This window comes from Gavialis gangeticus, unplaced genomic scaffold (genome assembly GCF_001723915.1).
Source record: "Gavialis gangeticus isolate Ggan-Ray unplaced genomic scaffold, GavGan_comp1, whole genome shotgun sequence".
NCBI classification, from domain to species: Eukaryota; Metazoa; Chordata; order Crocodylia; family Gavialidae; genus Gavialis; species Gavialis gangeticus.
In genome coordinates this window covers 90,717,109-90,733,213 of record NW_017729032.1, presented here as the reverse complement: position 1 = coordinate 90,733,213, position 16,105 = coordinate 90,717,109, and the positions used below count along the sequence as shown (strand labels likewise).

The 16,105-nt window shown below is 40.1% G+C and overlaps 1 protein-coding gene across 1 annotated transcript in view; it reads left to right on the top strand.

Annotated features, from left to right (window-relative positions):
- KLHL1 (kelch like family member 1) overlaps positions 1–16,105 on the top strand; it is a 635,410-nt gene that overhangs the window by 611,617 nt on the left and 7,688 nt on the right. Inside the window, exons 9-10 of the mRNA XM_019525304.1 lie at positions 6,339–6,551; positions 13,882–14,053. Of these exons, the coding sequence (XP_019380849.1) occupies positions 6,339–6,551; positions 13,882–14,053 (385 nt within the window). The remainder of the gene's footprint in view (positions 1–6,338; positions 6,552–13,881; positions 14,054–16,105) is intronic.

Genomic DNA, 16,105 nt, shown 5'->3' with positions numbered 1-16,105 from the left:
CCTCGCATTGTCGGCCCATGTTCATCTTGGAGTCAATAATGACTCCAAGATCTCTTTCTGCCTCCGTGCTCTCAAGTAGGGAGTTCCCCATTGTGTAAGTGTGCTGCTGGTTCCTACTGCCCAAGTGCAGCACCCTGCACTTGTCCGTGTTGAAATGCATCCTGTTCCTGTTAGCCCACCCCTGTAACCTATCCAGATCCCTCTGCAATCTCTCCCTCCCTGCTAGCGTGCTCACCTCCCCCCAAATTTTGGTGTCATCAGCGAACATGAATTGGCATGGCACACCAAGCAGTCAGGCAGGAAGACACTACAGCCCTGCCCTGACCTCTGCCTGCAGCAGTGCTGCTGACTTTGGAAAGTGAGGTGGGGGTAGAGGGGCAGTGTCCTAGATGTCCCAGATTTCCTTATGATTAGCAGGGATCCTGTTTTCTGTGATAAAAATAATCCCCAATTTTCAGATTAAAAAAAAGTAACCCACATTAATTATGTGATTAAAATAAAACACCACTAACATAGAGATATATAATGGTGTTTCATTTTAATCATGTAAAAATGTGGATTTGGGGGTTTTTTTCTATCTGAAAATTGGAGATTTTTTTTAAATCATAGAAAATTGGGATCTTTCATCACTGTTGATTGTTCACCTCTTCCCCAAACTAAACTGCTGGATGCAGGAGTCTGGAAGTTGACTTTGCCATGAAGACTGAAGTGAAAGAGGCATTGAATACTTCGGCCCTTTCTGCATCCTCTGTTACTAGGTTGCCTCCCCCCCACCCCCCTTATTCGGTAAGGGACAAACACTTTTCCTGATCTTCCTCTTGTTAATGATGTCGAAACCCTTCTTGTTACCTTGCACATCCCTTGCTGGTTGCAACTCCAGTCACACTTTGGTCTTCCTGATTTTATCCCTGCATGCCAGAGCAATACTCTTATACCCCTCCCTCATTGTTTGTTCAAGTCTCCACTTATAAGCTTCCTTTTGGTGATTTAGTTTACTGAAGAGTTCCCTACTAAGCCAAATTGGTCTTCTTCTATACTTGCTACTCTTCCTGCACATTGGGATGGTTTGTTCCTACACCCTCAGTAAAGCTTCTTTAAAGCACAGCCAACTGTTCTGGACAGGGGATCCTGCCCATGAGTTCCCAGAGTGAGTCAAAGTCCACTTTTCTGAAATCCAGGGTCCTTATTCTTCTGCTCTCCTTTTTGCCTTTTGTCAGGATCCTGAACTCAATTATCTCATGGTCACTGCTGCCCAAATTGCCATCCACTTCTGCATCCTCCACCAATTCTTCCCTGTTTGTGAGCAGGAGGTCAAGAAGGGTATGGCCCCTAGTTTACTGCTCCAGCACTTGCACTAGGAAGTTGTCCCTAACACTCTCACAAAATGTCCTTTATTGCCTGCACACTGCTGTGTTGCCTTCCTAGCAGATTTCAGTGTGATCGAAGTCTCCCAGGAGAACCAGGAACTGTTATTGGGAAACTTCTGCTAGCTGTTTGAAAAAAGCCTCATCTACCACTTCCTCCTCATCTGGTGGTTTATAGCAGACCTTCACCACAACATCACCCTTATTGCTCTTTCTTCTAACCTTAATCTAGAGACTCTCAACAGGTCTATGTCTAGCTTCATACTGGAGCTCTGAGTGATCATATGGCTCTTTTACATAAAGTGCAACTCCTCCTCCTCTTCTCCCCTGCCTGTACTTCCTGAACAGTTTATGCCCATCCATGACAGTGCTCCAGTCATGTGAGCTGTCCCACCAAGTCTCTGTTATTCCAATCATGTCATATTTATGTGCCTGTTCAAGGATTTCCAATTCTTCCTGATTGTTTCCCAAGCTCTGTGAATTCAGGTACAGGCACTTGAGGTAACTAGTCAATTGCCCTGATTCTCAGGAAGAATGAGAACACCTCCCTTCTTGCCCCTCCTCCTTGCTCTTCCTCCAGGTCACCCACTTCCCTCAGGGGTTTGGTCTCCATGCCCTGGCAAACCTAGTTTAAAGCCCTTCTCACTAGGTTAGCAAGCTTGTCTGTGAAGATGATCTTCCTTCTCTTCATTAGATGGATCCCGTTTCTTCCTAACAATGCTTCTTCTTGGAACAACATACCATGGTCAAAGAAACTAAAACCCTGCTGGCTACATTATCTGTGCAGCCATGCATTGATCTGCAGGATGAGTCCACTCCAGCCCAGCCCCTTCCCCTTGATCAGAAGCATCAAGGAGAATACCACCTGGGCCACTGTCTCTTTACCCTTGCACCCAGAGCCCTCTCATGCCTTTTGATCTGCTCTGGGTCTCCACTGGCAGTATCATTGGTGCCCACGTGGATGAGCAATATGGGGTAGTAGTCAGAGGGCTGGATGGGTCTTGGTAATGCCTCAGTGACCTCTTGGATCTGGGCTGTAGGCAAGCAGCAGACTTCCCAAGACTACAGGTTAGGTTGGCAGGTGGATCCCTCTACCTCACCACCTACTGCCACCTGTCACTTCTTCTTGGTGGCAGTGGCTTTGATCCTGTAACAAGAAGCCCCCTTTTTGCCTGCCCTAATACCATAAAGCCTCCCACTGCACATAGCAAGGGCTTCTTTCCTGTTCTGCCAGCCCCTCCTTGGAGTATTTTTCTTTCTTCTGCCTGTTCTTCCTTCCTCACTTCTCTTCTTTCTTTTCACTGTAAGGATAAGGATATGGAATTATTTAGGTATTTTATAAAATTGGAGCTTCATGAAATCACATTTGATAAGGGCTTATAGAGATATAGTATGGTATTGTGTATTTGTATTTTTCCCCTCATTTTATTTGGCATTCTATCCGTTGTATGTTCCATGGCATTTCACATTTTATATTTTATGTTTTCAACCTTGTAATAAATGTATTTTATTTTTAGAAGTAAGTTGTACCCTGTAACAATAGTAGCAAGGCTGAGAATCGAACTATGGTATCTATGTCTCAGGCTGATCGCTGTATGAATGGGAGTGAGTGAGTGATTGCATAAGGACAGTAGCTAGCTACAATAATGAGCTAATGAGCAAGGATTAATACCTATGAAACCCCAGACTAACAAGAGGAAAGGATCAATACAGAGCCCCTGAACTCCCTGAAACTTCATTGTTAAAGGAATAGAAGCCCTGGTTTGAGTTAATCAATGCCCATCCATGACTGAATATTGGGACTGAATAATACCTCCCAATCAGCCACTTTCAGAGCCCGGACAATGCCAGAAACTAAATTAATCAAAATCACCAATGGACACTCAGAACTGCACATACCAATGGACATGACCTCGGGGGCTGACAACTGTCCCCTGGAAGCCACCCCAGGGATATCCCATGAGGGTCAGGGACCTCTGGTTTGGGCAAATCTGAAAACTGGGTGGAGCATGGAAGTCTGCCAGAGGAGGATAAGAGGCAGTGAAGAGTTACCCTCAGTGACACCCTCTTGATCTGACGAGCACTCTACCAGTCCAGCAAGAAGGACTAGCCGGTGACCCTCTTCTGGAAACAACACCATTTGGAGGAAACCTCAACTATCCATTGACAGCAGGCTTCAATGCTTAGGATAGGTATACCTGACACTGGTGTTCTGTTGCAGCTGCTACATGTGCATGTGTGTGTGTGTGGTGGGGGTGGTATTTGAGAGACAGTACCCCTCATAATTTGAAGGTTTGATTTATGGTTTTTGACACTATCAATTTTGAACATTCCATCAAAAAAAAAAAAGAATTTTAAGGATCCTGGGAGTTGGTCATTCATCGCTAACATTATTGCCAACAGTCCTTCCCACCTTTTTGTGGCCTGGGCTGTTCTCCTCTACCAATGAAATGTGTTCCTTGCTTTCTACTGCTAGGTCTCCACATCTGTTCTCCAGACAAACTGCTGGAGGTGGAGATGAAGATTTCTGATTGCTGCTGCCAGAGCTTCCACCTTCCTGGGAGTCCATGTCTTCTCCATTCTGTAGTGCTGCCTCTCATATTTCTTCCTCCACAGTCCTTGAGTTCTCCTCCAGCATCGAGTCAATGAATTCCTCATGGTGGAGGATGCTTTGGAGCCTCACCATTTCATCCTGTCCCTCTCTTTCCTGTTTCCTGAGAGACACCACTCTTATCGCAGGCGCTCCCACACCAGGCCATCACCAGAAGGAACCTGCAAGCCATGGTTCCCAAATTGCCAAACCCGCACCTCTGTGGAAGCCTCAGTGGTGAGCAGTCCTGCCTGAACAGAAACCTCACAGGTACAAGCAGAGGCAGTGACAGTGGCTCTGACATTGCAATGTCCTCCAGCCATTTCCCTGGGTCTGAACTGGCCTCTTCTCTCTTACTGCCCTTCTTCCAAGCACACTTTCCCCAGCTAACTCATCTGAATGCTGGCCTGTGTACTGTTCGTTGGCCCCAAAGGGTTCCTTTTTCCCTTCTTCCTCAAACCAAGCTGAAAAGCTCTCCCCTCAATAGGGGGAGGGTGGGCAGAAGCAAACTGACCAGTGAATTGCCTGCAAACTGCTTGCCTTTTTGCTGCCCCTGTTCTCTGGCACCCTGGTCACCTGGGGAGTCACCTTTTATACCCTGCTGGGCCTGGACTGGCTCTGCTCCCTTGTTAGGGCTTCTGTCAGGCACAGGCAGCAATCACTCAGGGCACCTATACACAGACACTGAGGTTGCTGCAATGTGCTGTACTTATAGCACATCAGAGCAGACTCTATTAATCAAGTCTTCTGGAGTGTGGTATTACCATGCTCCAGCAGATTCCAGTGTCATGTATATCAGCATCCCTGTGCTGAAAAATGGTGGTGGGGGCACATTAAGTGAAGTTTGTTTGATGAGCTTGAGTTAAAGTTCCCCTGCTGCCATTTTTCAGTGTGAGGATGCTGATATACATCACGCTTTGGGAGCTTTAATTAGAGCAGCTCTCAGAGCCCCTCTAATTAAAGTGCCCCTGCTTCCCAGAACACATGTATAAGAGCCCTCAGCAATCAGCAATCACTCAGTTAGCAACACTCCCAGCATGCAACACGCAAACAGCCCACCAAACCAACACTCAACAAGTCAAAGGCACAGGCAGCTCTGGATCACTTATCTTCCCTGGGCAGAATCTGGTGCCTGGCTTCTCTTCCCCTTCCCCTTCCTCTTCTTGCTCCCAGCAAACTGTCTACAAACTACTTGCCCTGTTTGCTACCCCTGTTCACTGGCTCAATAATGGGGTCTGGCAACTCCTATTAGCATGCAATATATTTATCATATAATAAAGATTATTATAACTCTATGTTTAGATGCTCTGCTTTACCATGCTGCACTTAGAAGGAATATTTTCTATAGAATGAGTCCTTACACTGAATGCAGCACCTGTAGGCAGTTATCACAATTAATTTTAGCTAGTTATAGAAAATAGTATGTGGCACATATCAGACTCAGTAAATAACTTCTATGCAATTTGTAAATGGAGGTATAATTTTAATCAACATTCATTACAGCTGCATGAACCAGTTGCAGTAAACAATTCATTTAAGTTACTCTTTCTTTTTTTCTGTTTGTGCATTATCTTTGTGCAGACATGGTTTTAAGGAAGTTTGATACTCAGAATAATTCCTCAAATGAGTTATGGAAATATATTTCAGCCTTTACAAGTATTATTTCAAATAGTCACAATTCACAATCTTACTATTCAATCTGCATGATTATTCTCCTAAATCAGGTAATATTGCTTCTACTTTCTTACATGGTAATTTCTAAACTGCTCACAGCAGCCTTTACTTTTAATATGATTCAATAATCTGTTTAACCCCATTGTACTGTAAGACTCTAAGATCTTCTAAAATCTTTACAATAATGCTTATTCAGATCTATTATTTCTGACCTTCTATTTTCCATCTAGTTTCATCCATTGTTCAGCCTATCCCTAGTTTTATTTGGCTCAGATAACTAATAATAATTTAGCACCTTTCCTTTTCTGCACATTTATACCTCTGATCCCACAAGTGGAGATTAGCAGTAATAGTGCAGCAAGTTCTTATGAGATTGTTTATAAACAAGGAGAAAGAAAATATCTTTTGGTAGCCTGCATTTTTATTTGAAAATTAAAACGCCACTTGCCCAGCCAGAAAATGACTTCCATTCTACTGAGGCAAACGCAAAGTGTAACGTGAATTTGACAATAGATATGACATTGATTAATTCTGAATGAGTGAGATTTCTGTGAGTGTCAAATTTGACAAGCTTTCTTCTCCTGCCCCTTACTTTTGAGATTACAGGTGAGAAAAGGAAAAAGATCCTCCCAATCTGTAATTTTCTTCTCTGAATTCTTCTTGTACTGACATTTTTGTTTCTATGTGTGTTTTGTTTTCTTTTTTTTAAGGTTATATTCAGTTGGAGGTCGGGATGGAAGTTCCTGTTTGAGTTCAATGGAATATTATGATCCTCACACAAATAAATGGAATATGTGTGCACCCATGTGCAAGAGAAGAGGAGGTGTAGGTGTTGCCACATGTGATGGCTTTCTCTATGCAATTGGAGGCCATGATGCTCCTGCTTCTAACCACTGTTCCAGGCTGCTGGATTATGTAGAAAGGTATCCTCTGAGTGTATAATTGTATGTACAATTTTTTTATTTTGGAACATGTGATAGCTGCCTGTATCCTAAAACAATAAGTTCCTAATTACTGATCATTCTTTCAGAGGAAGTTTTTTTTTTTAAGTTAATCAGCTAAATGATGACTGAAAATAACCAGATGTTACTAACCACATAAAAATAATTATTTAATAGTGTCAAGATAACCTGTTGCCATGATAACTGTCTCACAGAAATGAGATTACAGGAAAAAAATGTCTGAGTTTGCTTTCTCACTAAAACTACAAATAAACACAGGTGTATAAAAGGAAAATAAAGCCTGTTTGCTTTTCAGAGAGGAAAATCCATGTCTAAGTCATAAACATTTTCTCACTGAAAAGACAACAGTAAGAAACTCTGTACTACCATACTGTGTTTAGATGTATAGAACAACTTTTAGAATATAACCAGGCAACTATAAAAAGCTGTAAAGTGATGCATATGCAGTTTACAGGGCTGTAGTTCCTTCACCAGGGCTGCAATTTCTTGAGATATCAATAGGGGTGAATTTCAGTCAATCCAAATCTGCATTTTTGGTGGAAAAATGGTTGTGGCCAGTATTTTTCCTTTGATCTATGATAAAAAGAAAATGGAATAAGAAAGCAGAGCATGTAGAGGCTCCAATAATTCCAGGAAGAGAAGTAGATATGAACATTTGGCCCAAGCATTTACCTTGTCCTAATTAAATAGTAAAGTAGTGAGTGTAAAGCAGATGAAATACTTCTTGCACTTCTAACATCTTTCTTGATATAGGAACTGCTTTGTTTTATAATTTGTGCATTAGAGATTACTCTGATCAAGATTAACTGTCCATCCCATATGAATTTTACTTATTCCCTTCTTCCTCAACTGAATTTTAACCTTAGAAAAGTCTATGTAAATGTAAATGTGACTTCAGGCAGAATTTACAACTTTATATAAAAAATGAACACTTTTATTTCACAAGCCAGAATTTATATCAAGGGAGAAGTAAGGGAAAATTCTGGCATTCTCTTTAAATCATATCCCCTGCTAGACTCAGTGAAGGACTTAGACATCTGCAAGGTAGGCATTACAATGCGTAAGATCTAAGTATGTGATCCCTGGGTGAAATTCCAAACAGCATGCTAGGTGTGTAGGTCCTTTTACAATGAATTGTTGAATTAGAAGTTTCATAATCAGTTCTATAACAGCCAACTGTGTAGCAAATATGAAATACATGAGTGTCTCTGAAATCTAGTCCTCTGAGGAACCTAGGTACCTCAAACCACTCAGGACCCTTAGCTTCAGATCCCCCCACAGGAGTAGATATCTCTAAGCATCCTTTCAGGAAACTGAGCTGGATTCACAGTGGTCATATATACATATCATGATGACTAAGAGAACTTGCTCCAGAAGTAGGAGCCCTGACTTCTAAGTCCCCCTCAGCCTGTGGGTTTAAATACATTTTCCAGGAAAGTACCCCACCATCCATCTGTTGGCTAGGCAGGGATGAGGGCATCCTACAAGTTCCTGTTGAAATTTAGTCAGTAGATAGGAAGGAATGCAAGAGTTTGGGGCAAAAACAGGCCATGCAAGATTGAATCTAACCCTGTAGGCCATTGAGATGAATAGTCCCTTGGGATGGAGGAAGCCATGAGCTCTGCACCAAGTGCTGTATATGTACTTTGCATTGACTATAAAATGGTACTAGAAATCTAGAGAACTTTAAAAGCCATTAGGGTGGATCTTAGTAAATTAGGTGTTTGCAGGAGTGGGATGGTTTACATGACTGGAGTAGGGTCATCGATGGGTGTAGCTTGTTTAGGAAGCATAGATATGGGGAAAAAAGAGGAGATGTCTCCCTGTATATAAGGGCAGTATACATGTTCTGAGGTGTAGTACTAAGTGGAAAATAGGCCTTTACCTAGAAAAGGTAGGACTGTTGAAAGCCTATAGGTAAAGTTCAGAAGGGAGAACAGGGGAGATGTCATGGTGGACATCTACTACAGGCTACCAAACCAGGAGGAGAAGGTGTATGAGACCTTTGCACAACTGATGGAAGCTTCCAAATCACAGGACTTGGTTTTAATGAAAGACTTTAATTATCCCTCCTGTACTGTTAAACATCTGAAGCAAATTTGCAGACAGCACCAAATTGGATGGAGTTGCAGATACTCCATGGGATAGGGTTAAGATCCAGAATGACCTAGATAAACTGGAGAAATATTCTGCAATTAATCAGACGAGATTCAACAAGGACAGATGAAAAGTTCTGTGCTGGGATGTAATGATTGAATGCACAGTGATATTATCAGGGATCCTGGTTTTCTCTGATAAAAAAATCCCCAGTTTTTGGATTAAAAAACAAACAAACCCCAAATCCACATTTTTCTGTGATTAAAGTGAAACACCACGTGTGTGTGTGTGTGTGTGTGTGTGTGTACGCGTGTTTGTGTAGTAGTAGTAGTAGTAGTAGTAGTGTTTCATTTTAATCATGGAAAAATGTGGATTTTGTGTTACTTTTTTATATCTGAAAATTGGGGATCTTTTTTTTTATCAGAGAAAACCAGGATCTGTAGTTATTAAGTTACTGCACAGTTAGCGTCTCATGTATATATCCCCAGTGATCACAAAATCTTGATCTCTTTACTTATATGCATAGTCCTAATTAAATTAGTAGGTACAGTAGTAAACTGAAAAAAATTTGGACCAAAATGCATTTAGCCATTGAGAACAGTTTAACCAAGCTGAAAATAAAGACCGTTAATTGTGCTAACACCAATTAAATGTATTATGAACTGAAAAGTAGTTAAAAGCAATGCCACTAAACCTGTTGAAATATTTGGTAAAAATGCTTGATAAATTGCCAACTTTTAGGTAAAATACATGGGCTCTAGTACAAGCCATGTAATTTGCTTAATAGAAAATATAATGGATAGAAGTGCTTAACAGAGATGCATTAGTGCCCTAAACCTTTGTATATAACAGGATAGGCTCAAGTCTTGTTTTGGTACAATATTTTTATGCTCTTCTCAGTTTATGGTAAAAAGAAAAGAAAAGAAAAGAAAAGAAAAGAAACCAGGCTTATTTGAATTATGATACAGTTGATCCAATTTGTAACAGGAAGAATATATAATAATACCTGATTGCAATGGCTTGAAAGCAATGCCTGAAATCCATTATTTTCATAGACACTTGTTTTGTCAGAAGTCTTAAAATTCATAGGAATAGGGTTAGAAGTTATCTAATCCAGCCCCTTGATCATTCCTGACTAAACCATCCCAGCCAAAGGTCTGTCTAACCTCCTCTTGAAAAAATTCAGTGGTGGTGATACCACAATTTTTCTCCTTATTTTTCTCCCATTCATCTCTATCTCCAACCTTAATTTCCTCTGCTGACACTTAAGGCCTTTGCTCCTAGCCTTGTCCCTTACAGTCGCAGACTAAAGCTCTCTTTATCCTTTCTCTAATTGCCCTTCAAGTATTTGAAGACTGTTGTTATTTTTATGAAGTATTTCAATAGCAATGATTAAATAAAGTTAGTTATTGTGCATGTTTCATTCTTGGAAGTCTACATTCTTTTAAAGGTTTCTAATTGTTTTAAAATGTTGTTTAACAAGAGTTTTATTAAGACTCACAGCATTGTCCTAATAACTGTTGAATTAGGGTATAAAGTGTTACAATAATGTTTTATGAGATAGGAAAATTCATGTATAACAAAGACCAAAAGATATTTATTCTGAATGGATTTCTCAAAGACTATATGACTTTTCTTCCAAGTGGATCAGATGCCTCTAGCTGAAAGGCATTTTACAACCAGTTTTAGCAAGCTTGCTTTGTATCTTCACCTGCCTGAGGGCAATAAACTTTAATAGACTCTTGTTACAGTACTCTTTCCAATTGCAATGACCAAGGTGAAGAGCTGAAAAAGCAGAAAAACTAAATATAAATGATGCCTCTGTTTTTAATAAACAGGTAGGTAACCAGAGGCTAAATAGAATGCTTACAACTCAATTCTGTCAACAAATAGAACATAAAAAGAATTTGCTATTTTAATTGCCTAGAAAAATACCTGCATTTTTTTCCATTCTTTGTCCTGCTAAAAAACAGCTGTACATTTCATCTTTGTAATAATTCGATGTGCCCCAGGGTGAGAGGGGATACTCTAAAAGTTTCTGAATAGAAAAAGGCAATTTGAAGCCATTAAGGTTAGGTCAAGGAGAGAAAGGCTATCTTGTTCTTGTTCATTTTTTTTAACAGCCCTTATCCAGAGCCATACCTACTTAGATATAAAAGCTGTTAAAAATGTCAAATATTCCAGTTGTCAGCTGTGTAAGAATGCAGCCAGCTACCCGGAGTGGCTGCTATACACAGGATGATAAGTCACACAGATGAGGCAAAAGCTGTTTTTTCCATACCCCACTCCTTCCCTGTCAGTGCCCAGGGCAGTTGCTTCTGTTGCTCTGCCCTACTCACACCATTGCCAATTGTAACTGGAATATAGCAAGTATTATAATAATAGTAATAATACATACATACATACAGCATGTCCAGCATTTCTTCCAGCTATGGAAGATATATGCAAGAAAAGCACAGAAATATAGCTATTTCTTTCTTCTAAAGCAACCCAATCTGTTGTAAATCTGTTACATGCGTATAAATAGGAGACTTAAAATTGGAAGTCATATCCACAGGTTCTATAGGTCAGGATATAACATCGGAAGATATATCCATGAAATATCTAAATTTATATAACTATGCACAAGTTTTTAAAGGCTTAATGTAATTTGACAACCTCCAGGAACTAATAAGGATTTGAATAAAACAGTTATGAGCATGAGTTATGCTAGATGACAGAAAAAGGAAGAAACAAACTTGGTGGCAAGAATGACTAAGAAAGCAGAATGACTTAAATGAAAATGTTGCCTAGATAGTAAGTGTGAAAAAAAAAATTTCAGAAGCCCCTCAGTGATTTAAGGGGGAAGCCTGAGGGTGCAAGCAGATGTAACAGGCAATAGAGTATACTTTAGGATTCTGGTGCTGATTGTGGTCAGTTTACTAAATAAGCGTGGCCTGACACAAGCTCTGAGTATGCTTATGCTCTTTTGTCCCTCAGTTTTTTACTTCACAGTAGGATAGTACTTGTAAGTACGCATGCTATCCTGCTGTGGAGTAAATTAGTTTACTCCAGCCTAATAGGGTCTCACATGTAGAAGCTGAGACATTACTGGAAAGGTAATTAGTCTACTGTGCAGTAAGCATCTCATGTAGACGCACCCACTGACAGCTTTGAGTTAAGTACAAAGCAGCAGTCACAGAAACTTTTATTAAAAAATATTACCAGGAGAACCAGGCAAATCATTTATATAGTAACTCAACAGATAGAATACTCACTCAGGTAGAAAGAGACTTCCCTTGACTATTGCTGGTTGGCCAAGAAGTGTCTGGGATCTTCAAGGGGGAAAAAAACTTGGGGGAAAAAAAGTCTAATCTTATATCTGAGTTTCCAGCCTGGGACAGGCAGTAGCTGTGGCTCTGGCTTCAGCTCTGGTCCCAACGGGTAACGTGCCTTAAAGCACACACATAGATATGCTTGCATCCATCATGGGATACTAGGTAAATGTGCATTAGCCTATCTTAATATGGATTACTAAAGAGCATGGTTGTTAGTGATGGTTTAATGCATATTAGCCTATTTTAATGCACATTAGAGAATGTGCACAGATTTTTAGTGATGCTTTAATATGCATTAAAATAGGCGAATATGCATTAAAGTGAATGTGTAGACATGCCCAGTGATACCAACAAATAGGCTGACCTCAAGCCAAGCAACCAATTTATGATGCAGCCATGCTACTTTCAGAAGATAGTCTGAACAGACCTGTGTAGGATGTATGAGTATCACCACCTGAGATGGCACATTTACGATGAAACATGGCAAGATTTCTGTACAATGGAAGAGTTAGGAACTACAAAATGGTACAAAAACCACAATGGCAGGCCAGGTTCTTGGGTAGATGTAATATCTTTTATTATACCAACTGAGTAGTTGGGGAAAAGTTCTTTGCAAGCTTTCCAGCGCAAGCACCTTCCTTCAGGCATTGGGAGACTCAAGAAGGATGCATGCGCTCAAAAGCTTGCAAAGAACTTTTTTTTCCAACTACTCAGATGGTCTAATAAAAATATCACATCAACCCAAAGAACTTTCCCTGTGTATGTCCTTAGATCAACACGGCTACAGCCAACAACCCTACAACACACATTAGTATTCTAGTCTGAGCAGAAGGGTACTTAAGCCAGCCAATAAGAAGTGCTGAAGAGAGAGATGTGAAGAGTGATAGAGTGCTAGTGCTCACCTTTTATATTGTAGTTATAGCACTCTCTCAGGAGGTGGAGGTCTTGGGTGCTAGCTTTTTATTATCCTGGGTGTATTCTACCATGTTTCTGAATGATAATTACTTGGCTGGTGTGCTTTATGCTGAAATTATTACTACTAATATGTTAAGCACCTTCTGAATTTTCCTGAGGGACAGATTGGATTCCTCAAAGGACTAAGAAGTGGAGACACCTAGCTATTGTGTTCTTTATGGCCTTACACATGAGAAAGGTGTTGAGACACCCATAACAGGCAAGATGGTTACATCTCTAGGAAGATGCAGTAGCAAAACTTTAAGCACCTAATTAAATTTATTCATGAGAACTCGAGAGCTTATAGACTCTAAAGATTTGAACTTTTTTTTAGTGGAGAAGACTTTTGGATTTAAGCACTTAAATTCATCTTTAATTTCACTTTAAGCACATAGTACCCTCTGGGATTCTTCCCCTAAAGGATCAGTTGTGATACTGCTTACTCTGATGTTACTGTGGGCATCATCCCATTTCTGAAAATGATACTGTCTATAGAGTGAAAAGTAACTGAATAACAGGAGTAGCAGAGATATAATCTAGCCCTGGTAGAATAAGAAACAATCCTGGAGTTCTCAAAGAGGCTGTATAGATTTATTGTAGACAGTTAAATCTAGTTTTAGGACAAAACGTTCCAATACACAGTATAATTAGATAGTTTCTTTACATAGGACCAGATTCTATGGTCCTTAGTCTTGTTAAGTAGAATCTTATTCTGTAAATAACCCACTTATTTTCAAGAATAAATGACTACTCAACACAAAAGTATCAGAATTTGGGCCACACTAAATCACCTTTTTTCTTTTTGTGCTGCTGAAAAGATTGTTCCTGTATAAATGCACATGAACAATTCATCCAAGCAAATGAATAGATTTTACATAAAAATAAACATGATTTAACACCCAATTTTGTTTGTTCTTGTTCAGATATGATCCAAAAACTGATACCTGGACAATGGTGGCTCCATTGAGTATGCCTCGAGATGCTGTTGGTGTCTGTCTCCTTGGTGATAAATTATATGCAGTGGGTGGATATGATGGCCAGACTTACCTGAACACTATGGAATCATATGACCCTCAAACTAATGAATGGACACAGGTACTTATTAAGTCTGTTAATTCTTCTATAATATATCATAGAAATTATTCACAAAAGCTTTATTTTTTCAATAGCTGACACTGACATAAATGTAAAATTATTTCCAATATTTTATCAGCTACTATAATAGAAGTTCCCCCAGAAGAGAGAAAAAGCAAAAAAATATCACCTAGGATACCAGGAAGAGACAGATAAAGTTGTCACTTTAAAACTCCTGCTGCCATTATAACAATGCGTAGATAGTTTTTGAGTATTTGCCCTGTAGCGTCGGAGGGCTAAATACAAATATTTTTTCCCAACAATTTTAAAGGGTTAAAAAATCACTTCTCCCTATAAGAATAACTGGCTTTTGTCAGTAACCAGAGATTTAGGGCACATAGCATTTGTCTTAATGCTTCCAGAGCAGCTTTCATTGTACTAATTCTACCAATTAACCTTGATAGATCAGGATGCTGCAGCCCAGTTCTTCTGTATCCACTAATCCTGCTTATAAACAGACATAACTATAGCTCCTATGCTGCCTGCTTGGAGAACAGGAAGCATGACAGAACACTAAAGCCACATGGTTTTAAAGCAAAACAATCTTTCCCCTCGACAGCTGACCTTTACTTTTTTGGGATAAAGTACAGATGTCTTCCAAAGCACACAGACTATGGAAGCACCCTTTGCATAGCAAACCATTATATGCATTCCCTACTTCATGAAACCTCACCAAAGGAGGCAAGCAGTGAATTTCCTTTGCCATAACCCTTTATGCTGTATGCATATTTCTCCCAGAGGAGAATGCTTCAATATAGTTAGGTGGGGAATTCTTTGATGTACAGAAATCCTGGTTATGAATTACCTTAAATTGCTTTTGAAAGCATGAGAAAGGTTTCATGAAATTCAGTAAAGTATGTTTGCAAGAAGATGTATGTACAACTGTGTACTGTGCATGTTTTTGCCAAAGTGCAGTTGTCTCTAATTTTCTTTATTTCAAAATTTTATAAAGTAAATAAGAAAGAACAACAAATATGATTTATTGGCCTTCAGTATAATAAAGTAAACCTTTTTTTCGAAGAAACAAAATTAAACAACATTAACAGTTTTTGTTCTGCTATTTTACCCTATTATTAATGCTATTTTTCCTTTGAAAGTCACCAAGTAAAGTGTAAAGAATTGTGTCCTTAATTATTATGGTGGAGATAGACTTTATTATGACCTTGTAAAAGTGACAGAAAATCAGACCTGAATTGCTATAGTGCCTTGATTTGTTACAACAGACTTATTTAAATTCTAAAAACTTTTGCAAGTAACATGGCCCTCATATCCAGGGACTATGGATTCTTATCCCTGGATTAGCTTTTGTAACCCCATTGGTTCCATGGCTAGGGACAGACATTCAAAAATCCTGAGCCTGAATTGATTCAATCTTTGCAGTTTAGTCTACCCTGGCTAGACTGAACCGGTTTGTAACCAGACAGACATTCTCTCTGGACTGAGGAAATTCAGGCATATGCCTGAAGTGGTTCAGGCTAGAAGCTAGGGGGTGCTAGAGCAGCCCTCCCTTAGTGCTGAGCTGAGGGGAGCGTGGCCAAGCCCTGGCAGGATGTTTTGATTAGGGAGGTCTGCCTGCACGGTCCCAGACTCTTTTCCTGCTGACTGCTCAAGGGGCAGGAGTGTTGCTAGCTAGCACTCTGAGGCAAGGATGGGGGTGTGCAGTGCATGCATCTGTTGATGATACAGAGCTTTTCAATCTCCCTCCCTGCTACTTTATACTATCTGCAGCAAACTGACAGGCAAGCAAGCCAGCAGGGAGCTGATAACAGTGCTTATCACACCATCAGCAAAACAATAGTCTCTCTCCATTAGTTCAAACTCTTCTTAAACAGCTTACCAGTTGATCTGTTGATTAGCTCCAAAAAACCCTAAGTGGTCACTGTTCTGTCTGGTTGTCCCAGTGAAATTGGAGAGACACAGACACAGGCAGCTCTCAGTATTAGCTGGTATACCACATGCCTAGGGAACATGGGGCTAGGATCCGTGCTGTGGGAGAGGCAGGGGAGGGAGAGG